An 18,849-nucleotide genomic window follows, 5' to 3' on the forward strand; every position below is an offset into this window, starting at 1 on the left:
GTAGAGTCGGGTTTACACTAGCAAGTGGCAGCTGTTAAACATGAAACGATTGTCAGTATATAAGCTGACCAGCAGACGTTTAATAGTCTGTTTACACAGGCTGGCCACACTTCCCATGAGCATGGAAGGATCAGATAGACTGCTGTGTGCAGATAGACTCACAGTGCAAGCCTAAACATCATTTCACCCATCAAATGAGCGTTTTGCTTGTACATTGGAAGATCGGCAGACTTTTTACACTGGCTGATTAACAGGATTCGCACTGCTGAGCACAATGGCAGTCCATGCTGTAGCGGACACCGACAGAATAGGACACCTGTCAAGAACAGTACATGAGCCCTTTGCAGTCTAATAATGCCCCCAAATGCACAGTTCCACCTACTTTGTAAGTGGAAGTGGGCCCCCTTACCTCTGGCTTCTGTGATCTGCACAGGTTGCCCCAATGATATGTCCGCCCCTGAGTCTGTGTGCACTTATCAATTATTACAGATTGGTCAGTGGGTATTGAAAGCAGGATCTGCCTGTGAAAATAGGCTATTATACGTCTGCCGATCGGCAAGCAAGTAGCGGTCGGTTGGTGTAAATTGACCTTTAGGTTATGATTAATTTACACCCGTAGAAGCGCAACCCCAGCGCAAAACGGTCATCATCTCCTGTACTCCCGCTCCCATTATCTCAACGAACATGTTTTAATATTGAAATAAAGAGTTGGATTTTAACCGGTAAGTGCCATCCGTTTTTTTCTTGGATTGGATTACCATTACCTTCGTTTTCATGATGGTCACCCGGTTGTTTTTCCGGTTAACAGCTTGTAATGTGTGAGCGATTGTCACACTATGCACTAGCATTGAGGGTCAGGTTTGGTGCGGTGCGGCTTATATTTTCTTTGAAGTGGGGTTAACGTATTGTATGTTTTACCTAGAGCGAGAGTCCAAGAAGAATATCAGGAAACCAAACTTTAGTTATCAAACAAGAAGAGACTGATGAAGAGGCTGTTCCTGAAGAAACATCAGATCCTACAGGTAGGCCACTGAACCAAATGAGATATAAAGAATAAAGTAAGAAAGCTCATACTAAACAACCATTATTAGGCAATTTGTTTTTTTTGATGAATAATTTTATTATTGAGCAACTATAGCGCTGTCGGTCAATCCAAAAGGTTAATAAACCTGAATATTCAAGAAAGTAAATCCCGGGGGAAAGAAGCTGCCTAAAAATTCTGCCCACCGTTATAAAGGGTGTTGTATCCTTAGGTCGCACCCCCACCATTACACACTTGCATATCTCTGATCTGCCTCACCCAATAAGCATTCATGTTTATACAGCTTGCAGTTGGAAAATCTGCATAAAGATGATCTGGTTAAAATACTCATCTCACCAGCCACTTTTGCATAAAATACATCAAATAAATGCAGAAAATGTTCCTATTGGTGTCTAAAGGTGTGATCCAAGCTTACTGTAAAGCTAGATGCACCACACTTCGAGTAAAACCTAAGAACCTTCGCACAGCTTTTTATCAAACAGTAATTATAAGCAAGGCGTGCAAAAAAATAATTTGCCATCCAAATATGCACTAGTAAGCCATATAAGTATACCATTAAAATGTATCATGCAGAAAACGCTGCGTTGTGAGGATCTTCTAGATACCCCATGTCTACGTTCACAGGTGGTGTGTGGTAAAGAAGCGCCAAACTGAAGAAATGCGGTAGCAGCCAAGAGATCATGACTTGTCCCTGTATGCCCTTTTTTCCTGTAACTGGGGCTCCTGTGGGTGTTCCCCTGAGAACTTTTATGATCATTAGGTTGACCAATTATGTAAAAAAAAAAATCACATCAAAACATCAGGTAAAAATAAAATAAGAAAAAAATGCCCCCCTCTCCCCCAATAAAAAATGAAAATGACGAAATTCTAATCTACCTATAAATTACAGTCCATTCTAATACATAGCAAAAACTACACATATTACCATAGGTATCCACATGACCATAATAACCCGAATAGTCCGTTCATTCAATGCTTCATTTGCGGTGAAGCATGAACACCAAAATAAAAAAAAATTAATTGTGCTTTTTAATATTTTCATTGTAAGAAAAAGTACATAAATGACAAGGTAATTTTTATATTCCCCAAAATAATATTACTTCATCATAAAACAAGACCTTCATACAGTCACATCAGCAAATAAAATTAAAAAAATGGCTTCTTGAATGTGGAGAGCAAAAAAATGGCTGATCATTAAGGAGTTAAAGCAATGTCCTTCCATATATGCCAGAGGCAGAGCTGTGACTTCTTATAGTGAAGAAAAGAGTGTTCCAGCTCCTTAAAAAATCTTGAAATTTTATTAGTGCTTTTTCAAAAATATTTCAGTGTGGTAAAAACTCCATAGGCAGTGTGCATGCAGTGGTACAAGCGACGCGTTTCCATCTCATACAGATGTTTTTCTAAGCTCTGCACCCTCCTACACTCGTAGAGCATATATACTGTGCATGAACCAACCAGATTCAGTTGAAATTAAGCTGATTATTTAGCAGCTGTCACATGGTGTTGACTGATAATGTTCCCATCTGTTTGGTTCCTGAACCGATCGTTAGAAAACAAAATAATATATACATCTAAAACCATAAACCTTTAATAGTGAAACATTATTTCGTTACGCTTGTTTAAGCCATTAGGTGCCCTAGTATTCAAATGGTATATCCAGAAGGCTTCACATGTGAGATTTGGTCTATGCCGCTGACCTGTAATGAAGCCGTGCTCCCTCTGTGCTGTGAAATAAAATGCCTTGTCTCTCCGGAAATGGTGCGGGTATCTAATGTTTATGTATGTCCCTCAAGTGTTCTGTAATGCGCATTTTTAACTTTCTTGTAGTGCACCCCACATATGATACATTGCAAATAGAACAATTGATTTTATACACTACATTCATAGAATTACAAGTCATATATCTTTTAATATTAAATTCTTGTGTATTTTCTTGATTATTAAATGTATTAGTCACTAGAGCATGTTTGCACGTATTCAATTATTACGACCACATCTATAAAAACCTCGCACCTCCAGCCAGGTTTTTTTCCTGCTTTTAGAGCTAAATATACTGGAGGAAACAAAAGACCTATAGTTTTACCCCGTTTAAGCCACTACATTAACCCCACTTTCAAGTATTGTGGCTATAATCTTATCCTCAAAGAGGATTGGCAAGAATTTATAGTGTTTTTTAATTTGTCCAAACTGTGCACTATATTGTAAGGACACACATGGTTTGTTTGCACCCTTTTTACTTTTGTTATTGGTAGACATAATTAAGTTATCATGTACTTTTTTTATCTGCTATGTAGTGTGCTGTTTTTAACATCCAATCAGGATATTTGCGTTTTTTTTTAAAATTTTTCTGTTACCTTATCAAATTCTGACTGCACGTTATTTTCACTGCTGCAGTTTCTTTTATATCTGATGTATTCACCCACCGGTACTGCTTTGATTGTGTGTTTAGGGTGGCTACTTGCCGCATGTAAGATAGTGTTGCCACTGAAAGGTGTTTTGGTAATACTGATTTCATTATTTTTTCCTTCCAAATCCAGAAAAGAAATTACATCTGTGCTAAACTTATATGTAAATTTAATGTTGTACTCGTTGTTGATGTATGTATTCATGAAACTTAGGTATGGTGATACATCTCCACCCCAAATTGAGAATATCATCGATGTATCTGCCATACCACATTAATTCCTCAAAAAATGGGTTATCATGAGAAAATATATATTTAAACTCCTAAAATGCCATTACCAAATTTGCAAGTGACGGGGAAAATTTAGCCCCCATCGCTACACCGTTTTTTTGCAAAATAAATTCACCATCAATTGAAAAAAAAAAATTGTGTTAGTAAATAATGAGTAGCCTGAAGAATAAAGTCATCCAAGCTTTGTGAATACCCACTATATTTATGCAAATGATACTGTAGAGCATGCATAGCCAATTGATGAGGAATATTAATATACTTCTTAGCAGCTGTATGCTTTGGATAATGGGGTGTTATTTCTTCAACCATATTTTTTATTTTGCTGTTTTTCCTTCAGGAACTCCCATTAGCAGCAGTTTCCCAGAGAAACCTCACTGTCCTTCACTTGAACACTCCTCCGAGGATGATGTCAATATCCTGCAGGCTAAGCAGGTAAAGTGCAGAATTATCGATGGAGCTCTTCCATCTCTGGGTTACCGTGGTTACAAATAAAGGTGCCCGAATAATAACTCTTCAGTCCTTTCCAAGTACTTTACTTACTCCGTGCCTTTTTATTCATATATATATATACCCAGAAAACCTGGGAGAGATATAACATCCCAGCATAAGAAGAGATTCAAGCAACAATCAATTAAAAAATTTAGTTTTTATTGAAAAAAAAAATTAATTCCAAATCTAAAATGAGAGGGGAAACCCTCAAAAATAACACAAAAAATGCCTGAACAACAAAGTAGTAGTGTTGACACCCCCTGGAAACAGCAAGACGAAACGGTGTCGGGGGAGTGGGACACAGTGCCTGGGATCTCTAAAGACCCCGTTACACATAGCGATATCGCTAGCAATATCGCTGTAACGTCACCGATTTTGTGACGTAGCAGCGATATTGCTAGCGATATCGCTATGTCTGATACTTACCTTCGACCGGCTCCCCCGCTGCTCATCGCTGGTCGCGCGAGAACGTCCTGGACCATTTCTCGTCGGGCGCTTCCTGTGGCGTCGACAAGCGACGCGTGGACGCAGGCGGGAGGACGTCAGGATCGCCGCGTCTGACAGGTAAGTACCGACCCCTGCTATGTCGCTGGTGAGATCTGCCTGTGTGGCAGCTCACTAGCGACCACTTAGCGATGCACCAGCGATCCATATCGTTGTCGGGATCGCTGGTGCATCGCTAAGTGTAACGGTACCCTTAGGTGGCGCATTTATTACAGGGAATTTACCGTCTTAAATTTATCTAGAAGTACACAGTAATGAGGTGTTGTAGAACCTGAGGACCACACTTGGTTAAGCTCTATGGATAGGGATAATTATACCCAGTACTACAGCTAAGAATGTGCACTTTATAGCTTAATACCCTTGGCTATATTTCCTTGTGGACCCTTTCATAATAATATTGGTTCTTCAGGCATTTCTTGTTTCCTTTTTGTCATTTTATATTTGGTTTTAGTATTTATTTCAATAAAAGCGAATAATTAATTGATTTGAATAATGTTCAGGTGGAACAGGGTTAGACTTTATCATGGATATGTAATACTTTTTATTAGCATTCTCATATAAATACAAATGTATGAATCTACAAGCATAGTAAAAGGGTTGCTAAGCCAAGTAATTATTTTAATCTGCTCGTCCATTCCTTTAAATAGTAAAATAATACATTAGAAATTACATTGTGATTGCTAGTAATGCTATGTATTGTTTTCCACTTTCCTTTTATTATTTAGCGTGACGATTTTGATGATCTTAAGATTGAAATAAAATCTCTGGTGGATGGAGAAGAGATGAGAAATTGGGATAATAAGCAGTGTCAGGAAGAGGAATTTCCTAAAAACCACAAAAGAGGTGACCTGTTAATGTTCTTACCTTCTCTTTAACATTTATTTAAAACTAAATCTATTGCTAGATAGAGAGGGTGGTTTGGAGTTTTGTTTTTTTTAAGTGATATTCTCATGGTAGAACGGCTTGTTGCCAAGGAGATAGTCCACCAAAGCCGAGCGTGCGCAGTAGTTACATTCCAGGCTACCCCAGTCTGCTCTCTCCAGTCCAATGATTCCTATACAGCTGTTAGCTGCTCACCTCTGTCCCCCTCTCTCTCAGCTCCTGACTACGGTTCTCTTATCACTCCTGCATACTCACATTGACCACCACCTCCTGCAGTTTACAGAGCAGGGCTCTTGATTACAACTGTCACTTTCCTGAGCCATGTGCTTGTTGAAATGCGCTGGTCTATCTATATATAAATGTTGTGATAACGGTGAATATTTTGGAACACTAACTGGCTTTTAATGTGTGTTGTGGCAGTACAAAGATACTCGCCAGATTTGTCACTCAAGGAGGAGCGCCTGCCTCCCAAACAAGGAAGTAATGAGACTGCAGAGCTGTGAGCTGCTTAAGAGACAACTTGTGGGAAACCGAGCGTACAATAGGATGATACCCTATGGAGGGAGAGTTGTGGTCACGCTCACCTGGTGCAGTTGTGACAGGCGCAACTCCTACGTAGGCAGGAAGAAAAACAGCTGCGGCTGCCCTATGGGTGGTGGATAAATCCTCCAGTTGGATTTAACATGTAGCTGTAGTAAATCAATTCTTCATAAAAAAGGTTTTTATTAATAATGCGTTTCAACGCCTTACTGGCGTCTTTATCAACTTTTTTTTTTTTTACTTGCTAAAGATGCCAGCACGGCGTTGAATCGCGCTGTGAATAAACCCTTTTTCTCAGTGTGTACAGTGCATGGACCTGGCCTTAGAGTTACACAGTGAACTTGTGACTGCCCGCAGCTATGAGTGGGGAGTTCTGTATACAGGAACATTTATCTCCATAGCTGTGTGTAGGTAAGCTGCCAATTTGGAGCGTGTCTGAAAATATACCTGTAAGGAATAATGAAGTTGATCAAAGAATAATTTTTTTGTCTCAATTAAAGTAAGAATAATTGGAAGAAGAATAAGCTGTAAGGCTATATAAGATAAATATTTGTGCTATATTTTCATTATGTTACATCAACTTATTTTTTATTTTAAAAGTTTTCCTGGGTTTTTTTTTTTAGGCACAGGCGTCCTTCCTACATTGTTTGAATACATAGTGCACCAGTGTTCTTGTGGTTTATGGCAGCTGATATGAAAGCGTTAGCGGTCTTAGAAATATGTACACATATACGCTACCCCCTGACATTAGGGAGGGAAAGGTGAGACTCCCACAGAGGCTTCTGCCAAATGTACTTATCTAGGATTTGAGCAGTAGCACTGTCATTAAATCTCCACCCACCCTGATAATGAGACGACTGCTTGTTCTGTCCAAGCTGCCGATTTAGTTGCAGAGGATGTAATAATGTGGATCATTATATGAAAATATAACTAAAAAAACCCTAAACTTTGTGAAATATAGTTGTAAAAGCAATGTGATATGCATTATTTCTCATCATCTTATGATGCACTCCTTTTTACTGTATATTATTGTGTTTTGTCTTCCATTAATAAAGTGAAAGCTGTCCCTTTTTATTGCTCAGACATGAGTCATGACATTCAGCACATAACATATTTTTTCATTAGTAATATTTCTGTTACATAATTATAATTATACAGGATGGGCTTGTAAGAAGTCTATGACTGAGAAAGCGAATACCCCACGTCTGCACCAGACTGAAAAAGAGAAGGTGCCTGATGAAACGGGTTAGTAGTCCATATTCAGAGACACATTGTGGATTTGTGTAGTGGAAGCTTGGTTCTTTCTATAGCAGTTTCACTCTTATTGTCTGCTGTATGGCCAGATGTCAAAGGGTTATTATGTGAGAATTGTCCATATGATGTGTTTGTTAAAAAATGGCTGACTTGCAATACCAAAAAGAACTGATCTACGATACAAACATTTATGAAGCCCATCTATAAGAAGAACTGTGTTGCCCAATCACAGAGCAGCTTTCACGTTACTAGAGCAGTTTACAAAATAAAAGCCGATCGCTGATTGGTTGCTATGGGCAACAAGGACATATTTTCTTTTAGACTGTATTAATAAAGGAGACCTACAGCCTGGAGAGAAGAGAGAAAGTAACCATGTTATCTGTTCTCACACAACATGGAGACTTGCCATCTGTAACTACTGGGAAGATCCTGTCCTGTCTAGCCATAGATACTGGCTGCGGTGGTAATTTCTCTGTGCTATAAATACAGGGTGGGCCATTTATATGGATGCCCTAAATAAAATGGGAATGGTTGGTAATATCAACTTCCTGTTTGTGGCACACTAGTATGTGGGAGGGGGAAAACTTTTCAAGATGGGTGGTGACCAGGGTGGCCATTTTGAAGTCGGCCATTTTGGATCCAACTTTATAAATGGCCCACCCAGGTGTATCCATATAAATGGCCCACCCTGTAATAATAATAATCTTTATTTTTATATAGCGCTAACATATTCCGCAGCGCTTTACAGTTTGCACACATTATCATCACTGTCCCTATTGTGATGCTCACAATCTAAACTCCCTATCAGTATGTCTTTGGACTGTGGGAGGAAACCTGTATATGAATGCTCCTCCAAGCAAGCTTCAGGCTGGAGTACAGATGTCATGGTCATTTTCTTCTAGGAGCTCTTTTGGACTCATTCACCCCCCTGCTGCGTGTTCATATGGATAGTTTCTATAATTAAATCTGGAATCCGAACATTCAGAATAAGGGCTCCCTCACACTGGCGAATAAATCGGAAGAGTGCAATCCGATAACAGATCTAATCGGATTGCACTGGGACCAGTGTTATTCAATGAGACAATGCAGATCTGCTATCTTTTTCTCAGCTGTATTCAGCGTGAGGGAAAAAAATCGCAGCATGCTACCTATGGAAGCGTAAACTGGACGAGACTCGTCAATGCAAGTCTATGGGTGCGAGGAAAAAAAAACAGACCTTCTAGTTTTTACGCACACATCTCAAATGAACCAGGAAATTGCATCAGCCAGAACCCTATTTGCAACCAAAGGAAAAAAAATGTTATATAGAGAAACTTTTGCTCGAGAAACTGATGTTTTTGACTGCCGAAAAAAAGACGCAGTGTAACCATACCCTTTATGGCAATAGATGGTGTGTAAATATATATATATATATATATATATATATATATATATATATATATATATTTTTGCAGCTCTTGTGGGAGGATTGCACAAAATTGTATGACTTTTTGCAATTTAATTAGCATTTGTGGTTAACCAGACAAATAGGATTTATTGTAAAAGCTGAAGAAACCTCTCTAGAGTTCTAGACAATAGTTGTGTCTAAAAATGTCTCAAATTGATGAAACCTTGTGCATCACTTGAATAAATATGGTACATAACCCTTTTCTCCAACGCCTCATTGGGGGACACAGACAGTGGGTGTTATGCTGTTTACCACTAGGAGGACACTAAACCAGAAAAAAGTTAACTCCTCCCCTGCAGTATACACCCTCTCGCTGGATGAGATATCTCCAGTTCTTGCTTAGTGACTGTAGGAGGCACTTGGGTCTGGTTTCAGACCCCACCGTTTTTATTTTATTTTTGGATTTTCTGTAACTTATTTAATTAACAGAGTGAAGGGGGCAACGGTTCCTTTCTACGGCCCGCTCTCCCCCGAACCAACCAAAGGCAAGCACGCAGAGTATACCTCGCCGTACACTTTCCTGCGACGAACGGGGCTGATTCCTCTTACGATGATTCCTTACGGTAGATGGATATGAGGGCAAGCGCAACAGAAGAAGCATGGAGTGCATGGAAACCAAGGACCCATTTACCTACAGCGCTCCTGAATGCTCTCCATCCCCCTTCCTATAGGGTGAATCGATTGAGCGTACCCCTTTAATAACTCCTCCAGCTCTGCTACATCAGCCCAGGAGGATGAGAAGACCTGCGTGGATGGCCCCGGACAAGCGTGGCCTGCCTGAGCAATGGAGTTGAGGTATGGGGTCGGGTCCTGGTCCCCAGGTGAGGCGCTGTTTTGGTCTCAGCAGCGGTGCTCCGGCGCCCCCCCTCCCGCTCTCGGCGCTTACCGCGGGTAGGCCAAAAATTTAGTCCCCTACTAAGCCGCAATTTGAATAGCGCCGCCGCCCCCCCTCCTTGGCACCTCTCGTCAATTACGAGAGGCGCAATCCTAGTCTTGGGGGCCATGAAATTTACCTCGGCCTGCTCTGGAAACGGGCTGTGTGTCGCGCACTCTGACGGATACCGGGTGACACCACAGGGCCACCGCTATTCCTCCTGGGGACACAGCACCAGGACCGGGGTAAGCTGCATCTGCCCTCAGAACAAAGCTTAACCCCTTCCCGGCACATTCCCTGCAGCTGCAGACCAGACTCTGCCTTTAACCCTTTCAGGAGCGCTATGTCTCAATCTAAGGAGGCTAAACGGACTGCTAAGAAGCACACTGCGTTTTTTACCGTGGGTACCACTTGCAAGACTGCCTTGCCCAGTGCCCAGACTAATCCGTTATGCACGGACTGCGAATCGGCCTGTGCTCAAACGCCCCTCGCCGCCGCTGCGGGACTTCCTGCGTTTAGTCCCCCTGAGTGGGCTGCGTCCCTCTCACAGTCGGTGGAGTTAATGACCCAGGCCATAGACTCCCTCCGGGAAGCCTCTTTAAGTCAGAAAGCGTCTTTACTGCCCGAGCAAGGCTCTGGCGACGGCGGGGAAACGTCCACCAGCAGGGGCCGTACTCGCTCAAGGGATGGTCAGGCTAGAAATCGGACCCATGACGTGTCCCATAGTCACGGTTGCTCTTCAGCACCGGCGAGTTCTGTCTCTCGCTCTCCCTCTCCTATTGTTCGCAGCGAGCACGACTCTGAATTCGAATCTGACACGTCAGAATCCTCCAATTGACCAAGAGTCGCTTGATTCTCTTATAGAATCAGTCAATAGGATTCTGGAGTTGGATGATGAAAATATTCCCGCTCCAGCACACGCTATCTCATTTAAGAGGACCAAACGTGTACGCAGATTATTTGCCAGCCATCCGGAGTTTAAGGACATTGTCCAGAAACATAGGGACCACATAAGCGGTTCACAGGGCAAAAGTCTACTGAGACTAAATACCCTTTTGCTCCAGACCTAATGAAGGATTGGTTACAGTCCCCTTCGGTGGACCCTCCTGTATCACGTCTTGCTTCTAAGACGCTCCTATCCGTTTGAGGGCTCCTCAGTCAGAAAGCCCTCCGATCGTCAAATTGACTACCTTGCCCGCTCAGTTTTTGAAGCTTCAGGAGCGGCGCTTTTTCCATCTTTCGCGGCGACTTGGGTCACTAAGGTAATGGCCACTTGGGCAGAAGTCTTACTCCCTTCCAGGGTACCAATCTTCCTCCGGAGGCAACCAGGGTCGCCAGGCAGATAATTCACGCAGCGGACTTTGTAGTGGACGCTTCTTTAGATGCAGCCAATTGCGCTGCTCAAACTGCCGCTAATGCGATCTCCATTAGAAGAGCCCTATGGCTCCGCGAATGGCGGGCGGGTGCCACATCTAAAAGATTGTTGAATTCCCTGCCCTATCAGACTGGTCATCTTTTTGGAGAGAAACTGGACCAGCTCATTTCTGATACTACTGGGGGAAAGAGTAAATTCCTTCCTCAACAAAAGGCTTTTCGGCCGTTTTGGCGCCAACAGCCGACGCGTTTTCGACCTTTTCGCAACAATTTCGGTTGGTCCTCCACTACCTTCTCTTCCGGAGCAAGTCGGTCACCGCGCGGAGACAGTCTACCAGGTCTCATACAGACCTAACCGCTCTTGGAAGCCCAAGCCAAGGGCATCTGGATCTAGGGGAGCCAGATCCCATAGATCTTCTACACAATGACTTGTTGCGGTATCCGGGGGATAGTAGGTCAGGGAGCTGGTGTCCTCCGGATACAAGATAGAATTTTCGTCCTCACCCCCCAAAAAAAAGACAAGAGCCTTTCTTCGGGCTGTTAAGGCTCTGCAATGGGACGGAGTCATCATTCCGGTCCCTCATCACGAAAGGATCAGGAGTTAAGTACCAAGAGGAATGAGGGCCCTGCTCGCAAACTTAGTCTATGAGGAAAGAGGTAGACACGAAAGGTGGGTGGTAATAGTTGCCCTGATTGTATGGACCAGTCATAATGTTAAGTGTGTAACAGTACAGTTATTCAAACCTTTTTGTGGTTCCAAAGAAGGACAGGACAATGCGGCCCATACTGGATCTCAAGCTGTTAAACTGTTAAATTAGTTTGTCAAGGTACGGCGATTCCGAATGGAATCTCTCCGATCAGTTGTCGCTTCCATAGAAAAAGGAGAGTTCCTAGCATCCATCGACATCAAGGGCGCTTACCTTCACATTCCGATCTGCCCGTCCCACCAGCAGCTCCTGCGTTTTGCAATTCACGAGGAACACTTCCAGTTTGTTGCCTTGCCCTTCGGACTCGCCACCGCCCCCAGGGTCTTTACCAAGGTCATGGCGGTTGTCATGGCCATTCTCCACTTTCGGTGAGTGGTGGTGTTAACATTTCTGGACGACCTGCTCATCTAGGTTCCGTCCCTTCCCGCCTGCGAGGAATCCTTGGATATAACAGTAAATACACTTTCTTGCCTGGGCTGGAAGATAAACTTCGAAAAGTCTTTCCCAAAACTGGCCCAGAAGATTTCCTTTTTAGGAACGATCTTGGACACTTCCCGCGGGTTGGTCATTCTCCCTCCAGAAAAGACCCAAGCCTTACAACAGGCAGCGCGGACTCTCCCACTCCATTCGTTTCAGCATGAGAATTCTCAGAAAGATGGTGGCAGCGATGGAAGCAGTTCCATTCGCACAGTTCCATCTCCGTTCCTTACAACAAGCGTTGCTGTTAGCTTGGGACAAGAACCCGTTCTCCCTGGACCGTCAGTTCCTTCTGTCCCTGCGGGTCAGACAAGCCCTCTGTCATGGTTTGAACAGGGTTCTTGCCCTGCACTCACAGGGTTAAGTGTTCGTGGCCTCTTTCTGGATCTGGGAGGGGTATTTATACTCACTCTTTACCAGGGTTCTCTGTCAGCTATACTGTTGTTCTGGTGTGTCTGACCCCTGGTGTGCGTGTATTCTGGGTTGCTTGTTTGCTTCCCGTGTATGACCCGGTCTGTTCCCTCACTCTGTACTCTGTCTCTCGTTTTGATATTGTCTTTTCTGGTGCTGGCAATCGTTACTCCATTAGTTTGTCCCTATTGTACCATCTATTGCCCGTTCTGGTTTTCTGATCTATTGCTACGTCCTGACTATCCATTCTGTCTAACCCTTTGGTACTGTATTGCTATCTTGTGCTTTGACCCCGGCTTCATCTGGTTTCTGTCTCTGTATGCCCCTTGGTAACACTGTCCTGTAGTTACCTTTCTAGGAGTTTCCCTGCAGCTCCTAGCTCTGTGGAGCTTAGGCCACGCCCGCAGCAGTCACGTGCTTCAGGTCCTGATACTCTGAAGTACGCATTGTCACCGCTGCTGCCCTGCTCCACAGGTATCTTTGAGCACTGTTTTTATACTCGGGACACATGCACTGGCTCAGTGAGCAAGTGCAGTGCGGGGTTCCTGACACCCTCAAGTGGTAAACACTGAAGTCTTCCCTGTGTCAAGGGAGGTCTTTTCTCCCAGTAAGATGGTTGGTAGTAACCACCGACGCAAGTCTTCTGGGCTGCGGTGCGGTCTTTCATCACCACACGGCACAGGGTCGTTGGTCAACTCGAGAGTCACGTATCCCCATCAACATCTTGGAGATATGTGCGATCTGATTAGCTCTACGGAGTTTCCACCATCTCTTTGCAGGTCACCCCATCAGGATCCAATCCGACAACGCTACGGCTGTAGCGTATATCAACCGCCAGGGAGGTACTCTGAGCAGGACGGCCATGCACGAAGTAAGTCACATCCTCCATTGGGCCGAGACCAACCATTTGCCCATCTCAGCAATCCACATCCCGGGCGTGGAGAATTGGGTGGCAGATTTTCTCAGTCGCCAGGGCCTTGCCTCGGGAGAGTGGTCTCTTCATCTGGCAGTCTTTCAGCAGATTTGTCATCGTTGGGGGACTCCGGATGTGGATCTCATGGCTTCAAGACTAAACAACAAGGTTCCTCGATTCATTGCCCGATCGCGCGATCCATGCGCCATCGGAGCGGACGCCCTAGTTCTGTAGTGGTTCCGGCTCCCGTACATCTCCCCCCCCCCCTCTTTCCTTGCTTCCGAGGGTCATCAAGAAGATCAGAACAGAGGGAGTACCAGTGATCCTAGTCGCGCCAGATTGGCTGCGCTGGGCATGCTACGCAGAACTGATACATCTGGTTGCCGACGTCCCCTGGCGACTTCCAGATCGCATGGATCTACTCTCTCAGGGCCCGATTTACCACCAGAACTCTGGGGCCCTGTCTTTGACGGCGTGGCCGTTGAATCCTGGATTTTAGCACAGGCTGGTTTCTCTCACGAGGTGCTCTCCACCATGATTAGTGCTAGGAAGCCTGTGTCCAAGTGCATCTATCACCGCACCTGGAAAACCTTCTTTTCATGGTGCAAGGATCACGGTCGATCTTCTCTGGTGTTTTACATTCCGGCCATATTGGAATTCCTTCAATCATTCAATCTGGATTAAAGTCAGGCCTCGCTCTTAGCTCGCTCAAGGGCCAGATTTCGGCCTTGTCAGTGCTATTCCAACGAAAAATTGCCACCAAACTCAAGACGTTCATTCAGGGAGTCTCCCATGTGGCGCCTCCTTATAGAAGGCCATTGCATGGGACCTTAACCTGGTTCTCGGGGCCTTGCAGGAGGCTCCTTTCGAACCGCTGCAGGACGCGCCACTGACCGTCCTCTCTTGGAAGGTGGTCTTTCTAGTGGCAATTACGGCAATCAGACGAGTTTCGGAATTGGCGGCCCTGTCCTGCCGCCCTCCGTTCGTGAACTTTCATCAGGACAAGGCAGTTCTCAGGATGTCCCCGTCCTTCCTGCCCAAAGTCTTATCCTCTTTCCATCTCAATAAGGAAATTGTTTTGCCTTCCTTTTGTCCGGCACCAGTCCATTGCATTGAGAAGGCCTTCCACACCCTGGATGTGGTTAGGGCCTTGAGACGGGACATCTCGCGGATGGCTCCCTTCCGCAAGTCAGATGTCCTGTTCATACTTCCAGAGGGGAATAGGAAGGGTCTAGCTGCTTCAAAAGCAACGCTAGCCAGGTGGATTCGCTTGGCGATTCAGGAATCCTACCGTGTCAGGAACGCGCCTGTCCCAGCAGGGATTAAGGCGCACTCTACTCGCTCAGTGGGCGCCTCTTGGGCCATTCGGCACCAGGCCTTGGCACAACAGGTCTGCAAGGCTGCGACTTGGTCCAGTCTGCATACTTTTACAAAACATTACCAAATTCATACTCAGGCCTCTGCGGATGCAGCTCTCGGCAGACGCATCCTGCAATCGGCAGTACCACAGTGTTAAGTCTCACTGCAGCATTCTTAGGTTTTGACATAGTTATGGTTATTGTTGACTGTTTATGCTCCTAAAGCTTTTTTCACCGAACTGGAGAAATCTCATCCAGCGAGAGGGTGTATACTGCAGGGGAGGAGCTAACTTTTTTTCTGGTTTACTTAGTGTCCTCCTAGTGGCAAGCAGCATAACACCCACTGTCTGTGTCCCCCAATGATTGGCTCGGAGAAAAGGATTTTATGGTGAGTCCACAAAAATCCCTATTTTCTCATGCTAAATACTTCCTCTCGTCTTTTTGAAGCATTTGTGAAGACCATCCAATAATTGATTTTGGTTTATTGCAATGTTACTGTACTGATCAATGAAGGAAGACCCATTTAATCGATGCCTTTTATATATATAAATAGATCTGCCCCCCAGAGCAAATTTCCAGCTTCCATCTGTGATTGCAGTGGATGAAGAAAATATTAGATACCTGCAGCCTATGGCAGAGTGGGAAATTTATGAAGGTAATTCTACACTTCCAGGTTTAGCAACTTTACTGAAAAGTTACCAACAGTTTCTGATAGTTCTGAAGAATTAGCTTGAGGTAGTTGATGGGGACAGGTGACATACAGAGAAGACCTATGGGGAATTTACATACGCTATTAAACGAGTGCCGATCAACTATATACAGGTTGTACGGTGCTAATTTACTGGCCTTTACACAAGTTGACAAACAATTTAGCTGGCAGCACATCCCCAGTTTACAAGTGGCAATGGTCTACCAATATGTTTAATCGCGAACAAGTGTTCCTTTTGAACTCTTGCTCAACTCATCTGAATACACCGGTGGTATCATGAGCCATACCTCTCTATATCATCTATGCTGTCCCCAGCACCTCATGGTGTTAAACTCAGTGGAGGAATTGATTATTTTCTATGTAAGCCCTTATGTCAGTATAGGTTACTGTAAAGACCCCCATACACATAGCTGGCAGGTGAACAATACTTTAGCCGATTGTTCGGCTTGTAGCCATCTGGGCTGTCTTTCCCATACATAGAAGTGTTCGTTCAGCCAAGCGCTCTTGTGTTCTGAGTCAGCCACTAACCAAAACCTCTCGCATTGGCTCATCTCCAGGAGAACAAAGTGATTGATTGGCAGTCAAAAATCGGACGTCACGTGACAATTAACCTCTTCCTTACAATCAGTTGGCCGCCCTCCAATTTACACTGATGGGTTCGGCCGACACGCTAATGTCGGCTAGTACGGCTGACATTAGACTAATGTATATAGGGGTCTTTACTCTGTGCTTAATATATAGGACACTCTAGATGTATATATTTTTCAGTTTTACATGGTAAATTAAAGAAAATAATATAGATTTTCCCCTTTGGAACATCTCTTCCCACAGATGGGTCAACACATCTGATGACGTCCGGAGGACCCCTAGATCCTAAAAGGAAATATACGTTAATGTCAGGAATGATGTCTGATACGCTTAATGAAACAAACCACCCTGATGTAACTGCATACTCTTGCACAGATTGTGGCAAGTGTTTCACTGACGTCTTACACCTTGAGAGTCATCAGAAAGTCCACAGTATCCCTGCCCTGTTTATCTGTGCAGAATGTGGGAAGAGCTTCATCACTTCTTCAGAGCTTGACACACACATTAAAGTCCACACAGATGCCAAGCTGTTTGCTTGTTCAGAATGTGCAATGTGTTTTACAGTCAAGTCAAACCTGCTTGCCCATAAGGTCATTCATATGGGAGAGAAGCCTTTTGCCTGTGCTGAATGCTGCAGGCGTTTTACATCAAAGTCCTCTCTTAGTACCCACATGTCGTCGGTTCATGCTCTTGAGAAACCGTATAACTGCTCCATTTGTGGTAAATGTTTCACCTCCAACGCCCGTCTCGCCTTTCATCGGTCTACGCATTTAGGGGCAAAAACATATAAATGTGAACAGTGCGGGAAAGTGTTTACAGCCAGTGGCAGTCTTAACCGGCACAAAAGAACACACACCGGGGAGAAACCGTATGCCTGCAGAATTTGTGGAAAGTGCTTCAACAGGGAAACCAATCTCTACAGACACCAAACGATTCACACAAGATGATTAAGGTGTTTTCTTGCTTGTAATACAATACCCCTATTATCTGTGGAAAAGTCGGCTGTGAACTGAATAAACTCACTGTTTTACCTGTTACATTAGGCATCGCTGCTGGGTCGCCAAGACACTTCAACCTTCTTGTAAATTATTACGCATCTGTTTTTAAGACGCTGCATTCCAGCACCTAATTCCTGTTTAGATGAGGAGTCCTTTTATAAGAATGGATATTGATATTTCTTTCAGTTTATTAAAGGAGAGTTCCACCTGATTGTGTCTCCTGGTATATCCTATAAGAATACACTGGCCCGGGGATCTGTGAGATGACTTTTGCAAATTCCATAGCTATGTATATTAGCTTTCCAGCTAATAACATCACACTAAATTAAGCAGAATTTTCTAAGATGTGTGAAAGGGTCTGAAACAGATTTTACAGAGTTCTTAACATTACTTTGGGATGAGATTTTAGATCACTACACCACATAGAAAACATTTAGGGTGGAGTTGGCATTTGAGAGAAGCTGAAAGATTACTTTTAACTCATATTGGGTTTGTCTGGTAATAAGTATTCGGTTCATATTAAGAGAGTTATAAACTACTGGTTACTGACCAGTCTGATGCAGAAGGATGTCCTTTCCATGGTCTGTTAGTTTATAACCACATTAATGGAAATATTACACTTCATTTTTAATTCTGCATTGGAGTCACGCAATATTGATTTCTCATGTTTTGCTTGCCTCAAGTAGTCCTTTATTTGCCCGTTGATCTATCCTGTAGTTTTTTTTAATGTTTCATATCTTCCTGTTTACGTCTGTTTTTAAAAATAAAAGCAATATTTAAGCAAAATCAACTGTGAAATTAAAGTTTAGGAGGAAACTCGCTCCCCCAAATATTTTCTCAACAAGCTGGATGATGTTATCGGGGTCCCGCAAGCTACAATACAGCATACATGGAACCAGAAATAAAAGTAATTACATTTAATACGTTCATGAAAATATTCAGTGGGGAGATGGGAAAACTTTCTCGTGATCACAGGTCTTCTGGATCTTTGCTCACTATCTGCAGGCTTTTCTTTTTTTTTTTCTCCAACAGCCAAGGCTCACACACACCTAGGTTTGATGGGTCTTGGAGACTGCTTTGACATGGATGGTCGCTGTAGACAGACCTGGTATGGATGGTGTTTGGAAATAGTCAAAACTTATATTTTGGGACTAAGTGTTTTGGGGTATTTTTATAATGGGGGGTTAAAAGAGGGATGACTGTGCAGTGTGATACATTGTGATCTCTTTTACAATTTTAAGTACTATTTATTTTTTTAGTATAGCTAAAAAGTGCATCCAGGCAATAAGCATTGCAGATGCTATGGTATTGCTCACATGTCTGGGTTCTGTCCGGCACAGCTCCTGCCGAAATAGATACCAGCTCCTATGCCGTATACTGGAATAAAACCAGCAGTAAATGCAACAATAAAAAAGGTTGTACAGTTAAATCTGCTACGCTGCTGGACAAAAATATATCCAATATCGATCATGGTGTTGAACAAAGAACAGTTTCATCAATCTATGAGTTTCAGAGTTGAACAAACTCCTCCATCAGGAAAAGAACGCAAAACTTCTTGACCAGCAGCACAGGAGAAAGATCTGTATA

The 18,849-nt window shown here is 43.6% G+C and overlaps 1 protein-coding gene across 3 annotated transcripts in view; it reads left to right on the top strand.

Moving 5' to 3' along the window:
* Window positions 1–17,473, top strand: part of LOC141074245 (uncharacterized) — a 30,621-nt gene extending 13,148 nt beyond the window's left edge. For all 3 annotated transcript variants that reach the window (XM_073561859.1, XM_073561860.1, XM_073561858.1), the window contains exons 6-11: window positions 923–1,022; window positions 4,075–4,169; window positions 5,456–5,573; window positions 7,311–7,397; window positions 15,521–15,622; window positions 16,508–17,473. In XM_073561859.1, coding sequence (XP_073417960.1) covers window positions 923–1,022; window positions 4,075–4,169; window positions 5,456–5,573; window positions 7,311–7,397; window positions 15,521–15,622; window positions 16,508–17,211 — 1,206 coding nt within the window. In that variant the 3' untranslated portion in view covers window positions 17,212–17,473. The remainder of the gene's footprint in view (window positions 1–922; window positions 1,023–4,074; window positions 4,170–5,455; window positions 5,574–7,310; window positions 7,398–15,520; window positions 15,623–16,507) is intronic.
* Window positions 17,474–18,849: the final 1,376 nt, after the last annotated feature.

This window comes from Dendrobates tinctorius, unplaced genomic scaffold, assembly GCF_039654945.1.
Source record: "Dendrobates tinctorius isolate UK_male_01 unplaced genomic scaffold, ASM3965494v1 ptg000331l, whole genome shotgun sequence".
NCBI classification, from domain to species: domain Eukaryota; kingdom Metazoa; phylum Chordata; class Amphibia; order Anura; family Dendrobatidae; genus Dendrobates; species Dendrobates tinctorius.